Source organism: Anarhichas minor, unplaced genomic scaffold (genome assembly GCF_050575085.1).
Source record: "Anarhichas minor isolate MPS153535 unplaced genomic scaffold, ASM5057508v1 ptg000027l, whole genome shotgun sequence".
Lineage (NCBI taxonomy): Eukaryota > Metazoa > Chordata > Actinopteri > Perciformes > Anarhichadidae > Anarhichas > Anarhichas minor.
In genome coordinates, this window is record NW_027466473.1 from 21,431,166 (window position 1) to 21,444,138 (window position 12,973).

Below are 12,973 nucleotides of genomic sequence, written 5' to 3' on the forward strand. Positions count from 1 at the left end.
GACTTCATGTCAAAACAAGCCCCAAATCCCCCTCTGCTGTGTGTGCGTGTGCATGTGTGTGCGTGCATGTGTGTGTGCATATCTGTCAGCCTCAATGACCATAAGCCTCTTTACATAGGCTGGAGGTTAAAAGTCCAGTATTTCTTCTCTGATCATATTCCTGGCAGGCTGGTCAAGTGCGCAAAGAGAGAGAGAGAGAGAGAGAGAGAGAGAGAGAGAGAGAGAGAGAGAGAGCGCAAGAGAGATGTGTCGCTCAAGTGAGAAGAAGACAGAAAAATGAAAGTGTGTGTGTGTGTATTTTATACATCTCCTGGCAAAGCAAGAAACACAGAAAGATCAAGCTGTAGGGAGGAAGAAGCCTGAAGCTGTGTTAGCTCACCTGCAGTCTGCTCAGTGGCAGCATTACAGGCAATGAGCAGCCACTGCTTGTATTTAAATAGACTACAGCGATCCAAGGAGGTATTTTTCACAGCAGACATTTTGACATATCATAGCGGGGGAAGCACAGGTGTAATTAGTCACATTAGTGATGGCTGAATTCCATTTAAGCTCATTCCAGGGGTCCAGGTAATGTGCATGCTCACTCCACTGTCATGACTCACTGAGACACTTAAATGGTACAGTGTTAAAAGTTTTAGTTTCACATCCGTTTATGCTGCAATGAAAAGTCAAAATGTGTGATGTTATAATGTGCACTCCTACTCTCGCACACATTCCTCAAAATCAACTTATTGTATTGAAAATACAAAATAAATAGAAAACTCAAACTATTTGGCATTTCGGATAGAGATGTTGAGAAGACTTTTCAGCTTCATAAAACTTCTTTCATGTTATAAATGATTATGTAAATGTATTCATTTAATGAATTAACTTACGTTTAATTAATTTTATCCAGCTGTTTACCATCAACAACCAGCAAGAAGCCCGTGTGCAGAGGGTATTTCAGGCCCAGTTGTAGCGCTCAGCTCCACCGCGGTGAGGCGCTGTTTGAAACACGCTGAGCTGGAAAAAACTACTTCCGGGACCCGCTTCGAAAGACCGGAAGTTGCCTTTGTTGACTCGTCCGGAGAAGAGCAAAGATGGCGAACATGGACGTGGAGGAGTTTATTCAGCAAAACAGAGCCCTGGCGGACCAGGTAGAAACGTTTCGAGGGTACTGGGAGAGCGAGAAACACTGGCAGGCCCGGAGGGAGTTCGTCCTGCGGAACATCAGCGACTTTGAGGACCCGCATCTGGACCAGCTGGTCTCTCTGTCCATGGTCTGGGCGAACAACGTCTTCCTCGGCTGTCGGTGCGTAAACACAACGTGTTGGTCCTCACGGTTTAATAAAATATACGCCCTTATTGGACAGATATTTTTAAACATATTGTTTGATATAACGTCTGAATGATAAGTCGCAAAACTCACCTTCGTGTGTTGAGCATGGCTGTATGTTTGTGGGGGGTTCAGACTCTTCTTCGGCTCTTAATGGGCTCGCTGCTGCCCCCTAGTGTCCGGAAGACGACAAACTAAATGGCTATTTAAGACCGCAGTTTAATATGTATTATATTATACGCAGGAACTGGGCAATGTTCCCAGAAATATGACAAAATTGTTAGTTTTTTGTTACTATAAACACTTAAGGAACAATACACCACAGATGGATTAATGATGCAGAGTGCTAGTATTATTAATAAATATTAACAGCACGTTTCTCTCCACCGATGGCAGGTACAGCACGGAGCTGCTGGACAAAGTGAAGGACATGGCTGAAGGCGTTGTGGTGGAGGACGCACCGGTGTTCAAGACCAGAGAGGAGATCATGAAGAAGCAGCAGGTTTGTGTATGGATACACACACACACACACACACGCTGACAACATAAGATCCTTCATGTATTCTTCTCTTTTCCATCACAGGGTCGATGACCGGCTCAGTCGTGTAGGATGAAGCCTGAAGACCGATGGGACTCGGCTGTTGTTTACATGCTTTTACATGTTACACATCTCAAATCTTGTATCAAAAGCAGAAAGACTGCGTTGCTCAGCTTTTAATTGTACATGAGTGCGAGCTTCACTGCTCGTCCATTTTTACACCACTGTTTTACCTTTTTTTTTTAAAGCGTACTTGTCGTTTTAGGTTGTTTTTTAAATAAATTCAGATGAAAGATGACATTGGATCTTTTCCTAATGTCTGAAGCATAATAAGACTTTATTTCTTATCATGGGGTCGTTTTGTGTGAATAAACAATCGAGGACATAACTTTTCTCAAAGCACCACACAACGTTGAGCTGGTTCATGGTCTTGACAAAACTGGAACGAAACATTCCAGCACATTTTCTCAGTTCAGGGTTCTTTTTGCATCTTGATTATTACTTTCAAATCGTCTGCAGGTGGTTTATTTTCCTTTTTAAAAATGATTTTAGGACCATTTGAGCACAGACTCGACCTTAATCAGAACCAAAGAGGAAATGTTTTTAAATGAACAGATTAAGATACAATACTACAGAAAAAACATCTTCAATCTTCAACAAATGAGAGCTAACTGTTAATTAATAAAAGTTAAATTTTAAACACGGTAAGGACGAACAAAAGATCAAGAAACTCATCTCAAACTCTGAAAAATGTCTTTTATGTTTATACAGCATATTGTTATAAGTATACATTTTTTTCATTTAATTCACAAAATCTTCGTAACATCCCTTGTTTGTTTTTTAGGTGAAATAAATTGCGAGAACTCTGTTTTATGACGACCGTCTTCTGTGGATTCTTTATCTGGAGTTAATATACTCAACGGGTCTTTTTTAAATTGGGTTTCACAAACAAAATAAGAGACAAAACGCAGGCGTGAAGACAACTTGAGGCTTTTGGAGGGAACGGTTGATTCAAACTGCAGTCCACCCTCTTAAATGTTTTCATCGAGACGCCGCTGCTTTCATCTTCTGCTCATTCGCTAAATTTAAAATGTCAAATGTGTCATTTTAAGAGAGATCAAAAACGCTGACGGGTTTACTTTCTGCAGCGGATGTAGTTCTACATTCATCTTCTTTCTACTCGCTAAGATACATTATGAGCTATGACAACCGACAAAGCTCTTATAGAAAGTGAGCAGAATGGAACCGAGAACACTGCTGTCGTTTAAACATGATATAGCAGCACCACCATTCAAGAACATCCTAAAGCGCTGTGGAGACTCCTGAGCTCCTCTGCTTTTGATAACAATTAACAAAGAGACACAGAGGACAACAGGAAGACTCACTGAGCAGACTTCAGGATTATGTCTGCCTGTCTCCTGGGCTCAGCCGGGACTCGTGGTGTTGTTTACTTTCATCTCTCTAATGTACTCGTCTACCTGATGAGTGGAATATAAAGCTCAGAGCGGCCGATCCTGTGACGTCTGTGAGCCTCGAACCGACGGCGTCTCCTGAAATATCAGAGATATGCTGGAACAGAGCCGGTTGTTCCTGATGAGCTGCGATGGATCCGACTCTGAAAGGCGTTTTTTTTTTTTTGGATTGTTACTCTTCAAAATATGCTGATTCGGTCGTCTTTCCTAAAAGCCGAGTTGTGTGCACACCAGCAGACGTTACAACAACAAAAAAAAGGAAAACTTCCAAAAGGTAAAACAAACAAAAAGTGTAAAACTCAAAACTCTAACTGCATCAATCCACAAAGATATATTACAAATTCTGTTAGCAATAACTTATTTCACATCATGCAATAAAACAAAAAGTAAAATTAAGGACAAGAAACACAAATATAAGATTTATTTACCCTTCCTCGTCTTCCTCAAATGTATTGGCAAGCGTGTTAATGTCCATTCTGGTGTGTTTGTGTTTGTATTCAGGGTGGCACTTGAGTTCTTCTGATATAGTTGCTGTTTTTTTATTCTTTCTCGATGAGGTATAAATGAAAGACTGGAGTACTGTGATGATGAAGAGGAGGAGGAGGAGCTCACACGTCCACCCAGCTCTGCTCCACGATGGCCGTCACCCTCTTCTCGTACTCCCTCTTGTTTTCCTGATAGAGCTGAGCGGCCTGACTGTTGGCCGGGCTGTTCGGGTTTGGCTCATCCAGCAACGACTGCAGGACAAAAACAATATTAAAAATATTAAGGACGGGAGACACACTATTCAAAACTCACTGGGGACTATTCCACCATTACTCCATTCTAAAGAAATACCCACAATGTACCTGTACGCAAGGCAACGTATTAGAGAGCGCTTCATCCATAAATGCACGACAGAGTTTAAATTACGTTTTTAAATATTTAGTATTTAGATAGTTTGAGATTTTCTTTTCTTCCTTTTCAGCTTCCTTAAACGCATTATTCTGACAGGGTTTAGAAAATGTGTGTATTCGTGTCATATCTCGCATGTTTTAAGTTTATTTCTCCTCAAATGTGTAACGCAGCAGACATGAAGGAAAATAAATCATTCAACTGTAACTTTGCTACCAATTTGCCGTTCTCTATTTAAAAAAATCCAGCCATGAAACCATCCATTCATAAAATTAAAACCACATACGATTGAATCCTTCCCTCCCCCGATAATAGGCACCGATATTTATGGTTGAATTAATAGTAATCTGGTCAAACTTATCGTAATTATATCAGCTTCTACAATGTTTACATCATGCATAAGATATTATTATTATATATATTATTCTGTTCCCTCATCCCTGAACTTTTCCCTCCCTGGGAACAGAAAACTTTGGACGTATTGAAGGAAACATTTGATTTGATTCATTAACATCCACTGAAATGTTCACACCCACTCTACACTACACTCGCTGGAAAATACTTTTATATTGTGCTCACGTGAGCATTCGAGTTGCATCAACTAACCGACAAATATCCCAATAATGTGTCCTTATGCTCTCACGGACGGCACGAAGAGAAACCAACCCACCTGGATGGAGGTGAGTATGGACGACACGTCGTACGTGGGGCTCCAGCGGTTCTGAAGGATGTCTAAACATATACTGCCGTCTGCGTAAACTGGTAAACAAGAGAGAAATTATTCATAACTGTTTTCATATTGCAGTTAACTACAGAACAGGTAAATAAGAAGAGCTCACAGAGTCAAGTGATAAACATGCAGCACAAACCAGTCAACACTTCTCAGTCAGAAAGCATCATGTTGGCTTTGCAATGCACCGTTTGTGTGTTTTTTAATACATGCATTATGTACAAAACTCCCCAAAAGCCCATAAAGAAGGAACAGTAATCCCACATTATTCATTATGCATCAGCAGCATTATTATGAGTTATTATCAGACTGGTATCGGAGCCACAGTTATATTTGATATGTTGGCAGAGAATACAGTCTATTCATTCATTCATTTGTTTATCGGCCTACATATGAGCAACTTTGTTTTTATAGAATATCGCTGTAATCTATTCGATGTGATTATCGCACATTTTGCAGCCGTTTTTGTTTCAAGAAGAAAAGTAAAATCCTCCGCAGAGTCAGATTTCCGTGCTCATCTGTCACGAGACGATAATAGAGTAAAGTAGAGTATAAGTGAATAATGATCACAAGTTTGTAAGCTTGTGTCGTCGTTTCACCTCCACCGACATGTTAATGCAGCAGCTGGGCGGCTCGCTCTGTGCGTAAAAACACAACGGCAGCGTTTACATTTTCATTCTGCTTGGATGAGGAGAAATTGGAAGCCTCGAGATAACGGAAGGCCACAAACTTACCATTTGGGTGAAACATTCTGGAGACAAACCGAACTGTGGGAGGCTTGTTTGGGTACTCCTCTGAAAACTCTATCAGCAGCTTAAACGTTCCTGCAGAGAGACACACAAGTCATCCTGTGAGGAGAATACAGATGTGAAGGAGCAAGCCGGTCAGAGAGAAGCCAGAGAAACAATTAGGTTTCTAAAAATACAGCCGGCTCGACTGGAAGGAGACGCTAATCCTCCAGCGGGGAGGAGACGTCGACGCTGCAGGCTAAAAGGAGAAGAAGGGAGCCCGAGAGGAGGAAACAATGAACCCTGAGTCAGAGCTTCTCCTGCCGGACCCGAGTCATAATTACTGGCAAGAAAAAGGTGCATGTGTGCATAAATGTGTTCTATATCTCCTGATACTGAATGCATTATACAGCAGAACTAAAGTTCACGACCACGTACGCACATCTATGTTCAGATACTCAGCTGGTCCTGATGTCAGCTATTTGTATTTTTAAAGAGATTAAAACCAGTCTACAGTTTTCTGTTGGTCAAGTTAATAATTCAGAGCATTGTGTTATTAAAAAGCATGCTATGCATTTACTGCTTTATTTGATGTGGTTTTATACTTCTGCATATGAATATTAGAAGATATCCTGATTGTCATGATGATGATTTAACTATCATCCGGCTCGTTATCACTCTGTCGGTACAATCATTTCAGGACTAATTTATAAAAAGGGTGAAAAGCAGCTATTTAAACTCGTCGTCACTGTTTTGTTACAAATCAAGTGTGTGTGGAGCCATAACCTCGGAGAATGGGCGAGTCTGAAAACTGCACTTTAAGTAAATTTGGCGCGAGTCAACTTGTTATTACATATTTAAAGTACTACGTGGCCTTAAATTTAGATGATTTAAAACACTCAGATATCCTGTTTGTAATCATTTCCTCTCCATAGTACTTTACGGACTTATTTATATGTGTGGGAATGTTTCAGTGTGTGATGTTGTGACTGAGTGCTCGGCAGTGTTAACCCGCCATCACTCACCATAACGTTTACAACGCGCTGCCTGTGATAGATGGACTGACCACCTCCACTAAAAATATCAGTGCAGGAGGAAGTTAAATCAAACCCAGAGCTTTGGATACAACGTGCTCCTGCTGAGCCTGCTTTACTGGACAACATGAACCAAAGTGGAGAACTTACCGTCTTCAAACGGTGTTCCCACAGGCCTGCAGAGAGACAGAGAGACAGAGAGAATTATTTACAAATTCCAAAAGTCTTCAGTGTTAGAATCAGGCCTTCGAGGATTTGCTCTGCACAGACACCAGCGTGTCTATTTGCTCCTCACATTGACGGAGCCGATTAAAACAGCTGCACACAAGTTTCACATTTCTAACAGCTTCCCCTTTGACTCTGAATAAGGCGAGGAACTATTAGCAACATCTATTTTAAACCCACGTTGTCGCTCTGGTTTGTTTTTGTTGCAACGTGTCGAGTTTTTCAATCACTCTCTGCTGTTGCTTGTCCTCTTGATGCTGCATTTTTTTGCTTTTAACTTTTGAATATCATACTACTTTTATACTTTTAATAAAAGTTTCATTTGCACTTCAAATTGTGTCCCAAGATACATCACAAATTCAAAAAAAGGTCACAATTTTGTTTTAGTCTTTATCAATCCTTCCTCCTTTTCCTTGACCGCTGAACTCCATCCCCAACAATAACCCCCCCCCCTCTTCTGTTTGTTTTATTTTTAAAGCAGGACAAACAACGTGGCTGGGTTGTGGGGGGGCGGGGGGGGGGGGTAGCAAAGACAGCAGGGCGGAGTGGATTAAGAGCCCAACTCACCCAAAAATAACTGCGTTCCAAAGCATGATGTTGTTCTCTGATGGGGCTCCACTCACACCGGTGGGAGGATCTTCTTGAAGCCTGAGAGAGAGAGAAGAGAAAGAGAAAGAGAAAGAGAAAGAGAAAGAGAAAGAGAGACAGACAAACAGAGAAAGAAGGAGAGAACAAAACAAGATAAAAAGATGGGGAGCAAAAAAGAGAAACAGATAAAGAGACAGAAGAAAATGAGAATGGAAACAGATGGGAAACAAAACGGAGGAGAAAGAAGAGGGAGGCAGGGGGGAGAGAGCGTGGGCATTTTAATTAACACCTTGACTGCAGGATAATTATCAGTCAAACCACGAGCTGCTGTATCAACACGACTTCAGTAGTCAGCCAGGCCTGCAGGATCACTCTGGCCATCCTGCCATCACATGTCAGTTAACATGAGCGCCACCATTACTGCTCATCTGAAGCACTACTGTACCCAGACCAGGGGATCAGGATCTGATTCTGAAGCACTAGTGAACCCAGACCAGGGGATCAGGATCTGATTCTGAAGCACTACTGTACCCAGACCATGGGATCAGGATCTGATTCTGAAGCACTACTGAACCCAGACCAGAGGATCAGAGGCCTGAAGGCTTCAGCCACGAGAGTCCACCTTCACCTGAGAACACCTCTGGATATCCGGATTAACTACAGACAAGCAAACCCTAAAAAGAGAGGAGAGGCTCCCTGGTGTTTCTAATGAATGTGTGTTTTGTTACTCTGAAACACTGATGACCGAAACTGGAGCCCAGTTCATGAAATCTCCGGACACTCAAGTGTCTGAGACTGTGTTTATGACTGATTTATGCTAAGCTAACATAGTGCTAACATGTTGGTTTCACTAATGAGAGTTTGGTGCTTAGAAGTAACAATAATTTCTTTCATTACTGATTAATCGACACATTTCTCAAACACATGTAAGAAAATGGTGAAAACTGTCAAGAGGTGAATTCTTAAAATGTTTAGCTTCTTCTGAACACAACAGTTCAAAATCGTGTAGTATAAAAACAGAGAAAAGTAAACAACTTATATAATGCTTTCTGTTCGTAATAACATACCTGAAACTGGCATTCAGATACAACTTGTTTGACTACGGTGTGCTAGTTTAGTGAGTCCAGACATCTGGAGATACATAAAAACAAACTAAGCTGAACCCTCACATAAGTACTGTGAGGAGCAATAATAGTATAGAAAGAAGAGAGAAACAGAAAGTATTGAAGTGTAAGCTGATGGTTGCTGAGAGGAAATGAAAGAGTTGCTTTGCTGAATATAATCTGAAGAACTTCAGGTGTTTTTTGAGCAGCACTTCAACAACAAAGTGTTATTTTTTCACATCAAAAGGTACCGAACTAAAACCTCTTCTTGGCTTGTTCAAGCAATAAGCTTAGTTTCAAGATATTTATTGTGCAAATAAATTTGACTTAAGATCAAACAAGGGGAGCACAATATCACACAAGGCTGATCCAGGAATGCACCATTGTGGGGGTTTTCTTAACTCGGTGTGTTACGGTTTACCACCTGGGGAGCAGAGTAGAGTTACAGACACCTTATCCACCCTGCTTCAACGGCTGTTCTTCGTAGAACAGCTTAGGATATTTTTCCTTTTCCACTGACAGATGTGTGCGTGTGTCTGTGTGTGTGTCTGAGAATAACATGGTAGGATGCCATATGGAGCCAGGCAACAGATTGGGGATGGCAGGTATTACAAGTAGGTGTGACTCTCTCACAACACCCAGACACATTCTCGTCCTCACAGCACACCTTTGATAATAAGTGATAATAAGTTACACAAGAGGGATATATGGGGTTGTTTAAATATACTTATAATAATACAGCTTTAAGAAGAGGTGGCAGGCACATGTCAAGACACCTTAAATATTGAGATGAAGCACCCATTGACCCCACACACAGGGTTGTGAAACACCTGGGAGCCACGTTGCTGCCAAGAAGAAGAAGGAGGGGGGCATTGAAACCATAATGCTGACTGGTTGAAATTAGCTAATGTTACCTTTATGAACAGCACCACTTAAACACACAGCTTGCAGACTGCACAGAGTAATTAGGATCATATTTAGCTAATAATCAGGGCCAGACAAGACAGCCGGTTTGTGGGATCTTTTTTAAAGCCACATTTAACGTTAAGCCACCTCACATAACTCAGCTATCCACTGCTAGTTTGCACCTGACGTTAAGCTAACAAACAAACAAACTAGCCACGAACAAAAACAAACCACAGACTGACGTTATTCCCTGTGTAGCATAACAGCAAAGAGCCTTCACCGGATATCGTCAAAATGCAATTGAAAATAGACAATAATCAATTTGTCAAGCCTACAAATGCCACGTACGATGACACAACATGCAAACGAAGGAGTTTATTTCACAATAACTCCAAGACAAAGCTTTAAAAACAGCATTCTCAGCTTAGCGTTAGCTCCTGGTGCAAACTACGCTAGCTGCACACACACTAAACAGAAGAAATGGCCAAAACGTTGCGGTACCTTTTAAAATCTCTCATAAGCCGTCTCCTTGCCGGCGTCGACATTATTCAAAATGTATTTAAAAAAACAAACTATAGAGCAGGACCAAAAATCGAATACTCTCCAAAACCCAAATCCGGTGTTTCTTCCGCTTGTGACCCTTTTTCTTCTTCTTCCAAAACAACTGGGTAGCTAGCCGTTTCTGGTGACGTCAGTCGCCTACAGTGCTGGCCGGCGGAGGTTCCGCCCCTTTTATGTCACAACCACGTCGGCGTAAAAAAACAATGTTAATTATAACGCTGCATTTAAAACAAATAAAATCCAAATGCATAATTTTGTTATGTCTGAAAAATGTTAAATTCATGTGCTGCAAAACGAAGTAACCAGCAGTCACCATCATATGGTCATATCATAACATAGAGTTAAAAACAAAACAAAAACATATATTCAAGCCTTGAAGTTGTGTGATATTTAGTTACTTTAATGTCTGAACACCTTAAACACACACAGCTTTTATATTGACAAAAATTTATATGGAAAGAAATCAGGTAAAACATTTTCAGCACATGGGTTGTATAACGCACATACACACAAAATAATAATAATAAATAAGATTAAAGGACAATTACACTACGAAAACAAATACAAATCAACAAAATTCATATGCGCATATATATATATATACATATATATATATATATATATATATATATATATACACACACACACACACACACACATAGCTATAAACAAAGTCAATCAGAGGTATCATTGCATATGAATATAAAGTATTTTGGTAATGCAAGTTTCTACTTTTAAGTTTTATTTGTCACATACATGACATAACATAACAAAACAGAACATTGTTCAGTGAATTTGCTTTTTTGCCGGCTCCGGTACAGTGCTTAACAATACAAATATCACATGTGCAATTCATATAACAAAAGATAAAAGCAGAAACAAAAGTGGTGAAGAAACAAGGTACAGTATAGTATATTAAATATGGTGCGGATATAAAGGGATGCAGAGGAAGGATGTATCGGCGTATTTAACAGGGATAGTTGTATCAAAGCATGTGTCTTTTTACAGCTATAGTAACATCAACATGTATAATATTTGTCCCTATAGTGTGTCTGTGCTATGAATGCATGGTAATGTTATGATGTTATGATGGGTGTGTATTGCGCAGCTCGTTAAGAGCTAGAGCAGTGATTCTTAACCATGGGGCCGCGAACGCCACCTAGAAGGCCGCAAAAAACTTTCAGTTTTGCACCTGTGGGCCGCGAGGGCCGCGGGACCGCATAGGTTATCAATTGAAGACACCAGAGATATTACTGTTCTCCATGAGACGCTCAGTTACAATATAGCTTCCCACCACCTGGTGGCGGTAATGCGTCAGTCAGTTGTTTAACAAGCTACAATAAGCAGAAGAAGACACTCAGCTAGCCGCTATCCCAGGCATGGGCAAACTACGGCCGTTGGGCTTTTTAATCCGGCCCGTCAAATATTGGTACAAAATTGTCCAAACTATAATAAAGACTAGAGCTGGGCAGTATACCGGTTTTAATTTCCCGTATGATATGAATTCTTCACACACCATTATACCGGTGCATAGCCAAAACAACTGCTGTCTGCTTTCAACAGGCAGCTAAATGTATTCTTTGCTGCTAATGCACAGCGGTCAGCGCTAGTTGTCTTATATGTATTGAGAGGGAACCCTAGTCATGGTCATAACTTTATAACACAACAATTAACAACCCACAACTAATGCTCTTTAACAGAGAAAAACACAACAGCACACAACAGTCTGTGACACATAAACAATTTGTAACACTAATTTTAACCACTAGAGGGCAGCAGTGTTACATCATTTGATGAATCATAAACATTACATGATTTAACCACTAGAGGCCAGCAGTGTTAAATCATTTAATGAATCATAAACATTACACGATTTAACCACTAGAGGGCAGCAGTGTTAAATAATTTAATGATTAATAAACATTACACGATTTAACCACTAGAGGGCAGCAGTGTTACATCATTTAATGAATCATAAACATTACACGATTTAACCACTAGAGGGCAGCAGTGTTAAATAATTTAATGAGTAATAAACATTACACGATTTAACTACTAGAGGGCAGCAGTGTTACATCATTTAATGAATCATAAACATTACACGATTTAACCACTAGAGGGCAGCAGTGTTACATAATTTAATGAATCATAAACATTACACGATTTAACCACTAGAGGCCAGCAGTGTTAAATCATTTAATGAATCATAAACATTACACGATTTAACCACTAGAGGGCAGCAGTGTTAAATAATTTAATGATTAATAAACATTACACGATTTAACCACTAGAGGGCAGCAGTGTTACATCATTTAATGAATCATAAACATTACACGATTTAACCACTAGAGGGCAGCAGTGTTACATCATTTAATGAATCATAAACATTACACGATTTTAACCACTAGAGGGCAGCAGTGTTAAATCATTTAATGAATCATAAACATTACACGATTTAACCACTAGAGGGCAGCAGTGTTAAATAATTTAATGATTAATAAACATTACACGATTTAACCACTAGAGGGCAGCAGTGTTACATCATTTAATGAATCATAAACATTACACGATTTAACCACTAGAGGGCAGCAGTGTTAAATCATTTAATGAATCATAAACATTACACGATTTAACCACTAGAGGGCAGCAGTGTTACATCATTTAATGAATCATAAACATTACACGATTTAACCACTACACTGTAGTGGTAGAAAAAATGAAGACGACAGTGGTGCCATACCCCCCCCCAAAAGTCTAAATGTGTGCGCAAGTACAATCCTGACTTTCTTAACACTTTCAGTGTGTGGAATGTGGGCTAATGCTATCAAACGAAGCACTGAAGCCTTCAAAAATAAAGCAACACCTAACGACGAAACATC

At 40.1% G+C, this 12,973-nt stretch overlaps 2 protein-coding genes across 2 annotated transcripts; one reads left to right on the top strand and one right to left on the bottom strand.

Annotated features, from left to right (window-relative positions):
- Positions 1–1,045: 1,045 nt before the first annotated feature.
- cdkn2aipnl (CDKN2A interacting protein N-terminal like) lies at positions 1,046–2,729 on the top strand. The gene is made up of 3 exons (XM_076101396.1): positions 1,046–1,291; positions 1,712–1,817; positions 1,899–2,729. Exons 1-3 carry the CDS (start codon positions 1,080–1,082, stop codon positions 1,905–1,907), a joined length of 327 nt encoding a protein of 108 aa, XP_075957511.1. The 5' UTR covers positions 1,046–1,079; the 3' UTR covers positions 1,908–2,729.
- ube2b (ubiquitin-conjugating enzyme E2B (RAD6 homolog)) lies at positions 2,590–10,210 on the bottom strand. The gene is made up of 6 exons (XM_076101395.1): positions 10,035–10,210; positions 7,504–7,584; positions 6,862–6,887; positions 5,684–5,773; positions 4,890–4,978; positions 2,590–4,062 (listed from the first exon to the last, which is right to left on the bottom strand). Exons 1-6 carry the CDS (start codon positions 10,076–10,078, stop codon positions 3,934–3,936), a joined length of 459 nt encoding a protein of 152 aa, XP_075957510.1. The 5' UTR covers positions 10,079–10,210; the 3' UTR covers positions 2,590–3,933.
- Positions 10,211–12,973: the final 2,763 nt, after the last annotated feature.

Excerpts from the sequence above, each read along its gene's own strand:
- cdkn2aipnl (XM_076101396.1), top strand. The coding sequence starts at position 1,080 with ATGGCGAACATGGACGTGGAGGAGTTTATTCAGCAAAACAGAGCCCTG. Across the intron at positions 1,292-1,711 it reads AACGTCTTCCTCGGCTGTCG|GTACAGCACGGAGCTGCTGG; the intron begins GTGCGTAAACAC and ends CACCGATGGCAG.
- ube2b (XM_076101395.1), bottom strand. The coding sequence starts at position 10,078 with ATGTCGACGCCGGCAAGGAGACGGCTTATGAGAGATTTTAAAAG. Across the intron at positions 5,774-6,861 it reads GGGAACACCGTTTGAAGACG|GAACGTTTAAGCTGCTGATA; the intron begins GTAAGTTCTCCA and ends GTCTCTCTGCAG. Across the intron at positions 4,063-4,889 it reads CCATACTCACCTCCATCCAG|TCGTTGCTGGATGAGCCAAA; the intron begins GTGGGTTGGTTT and ends TTTGTCCTGCAG.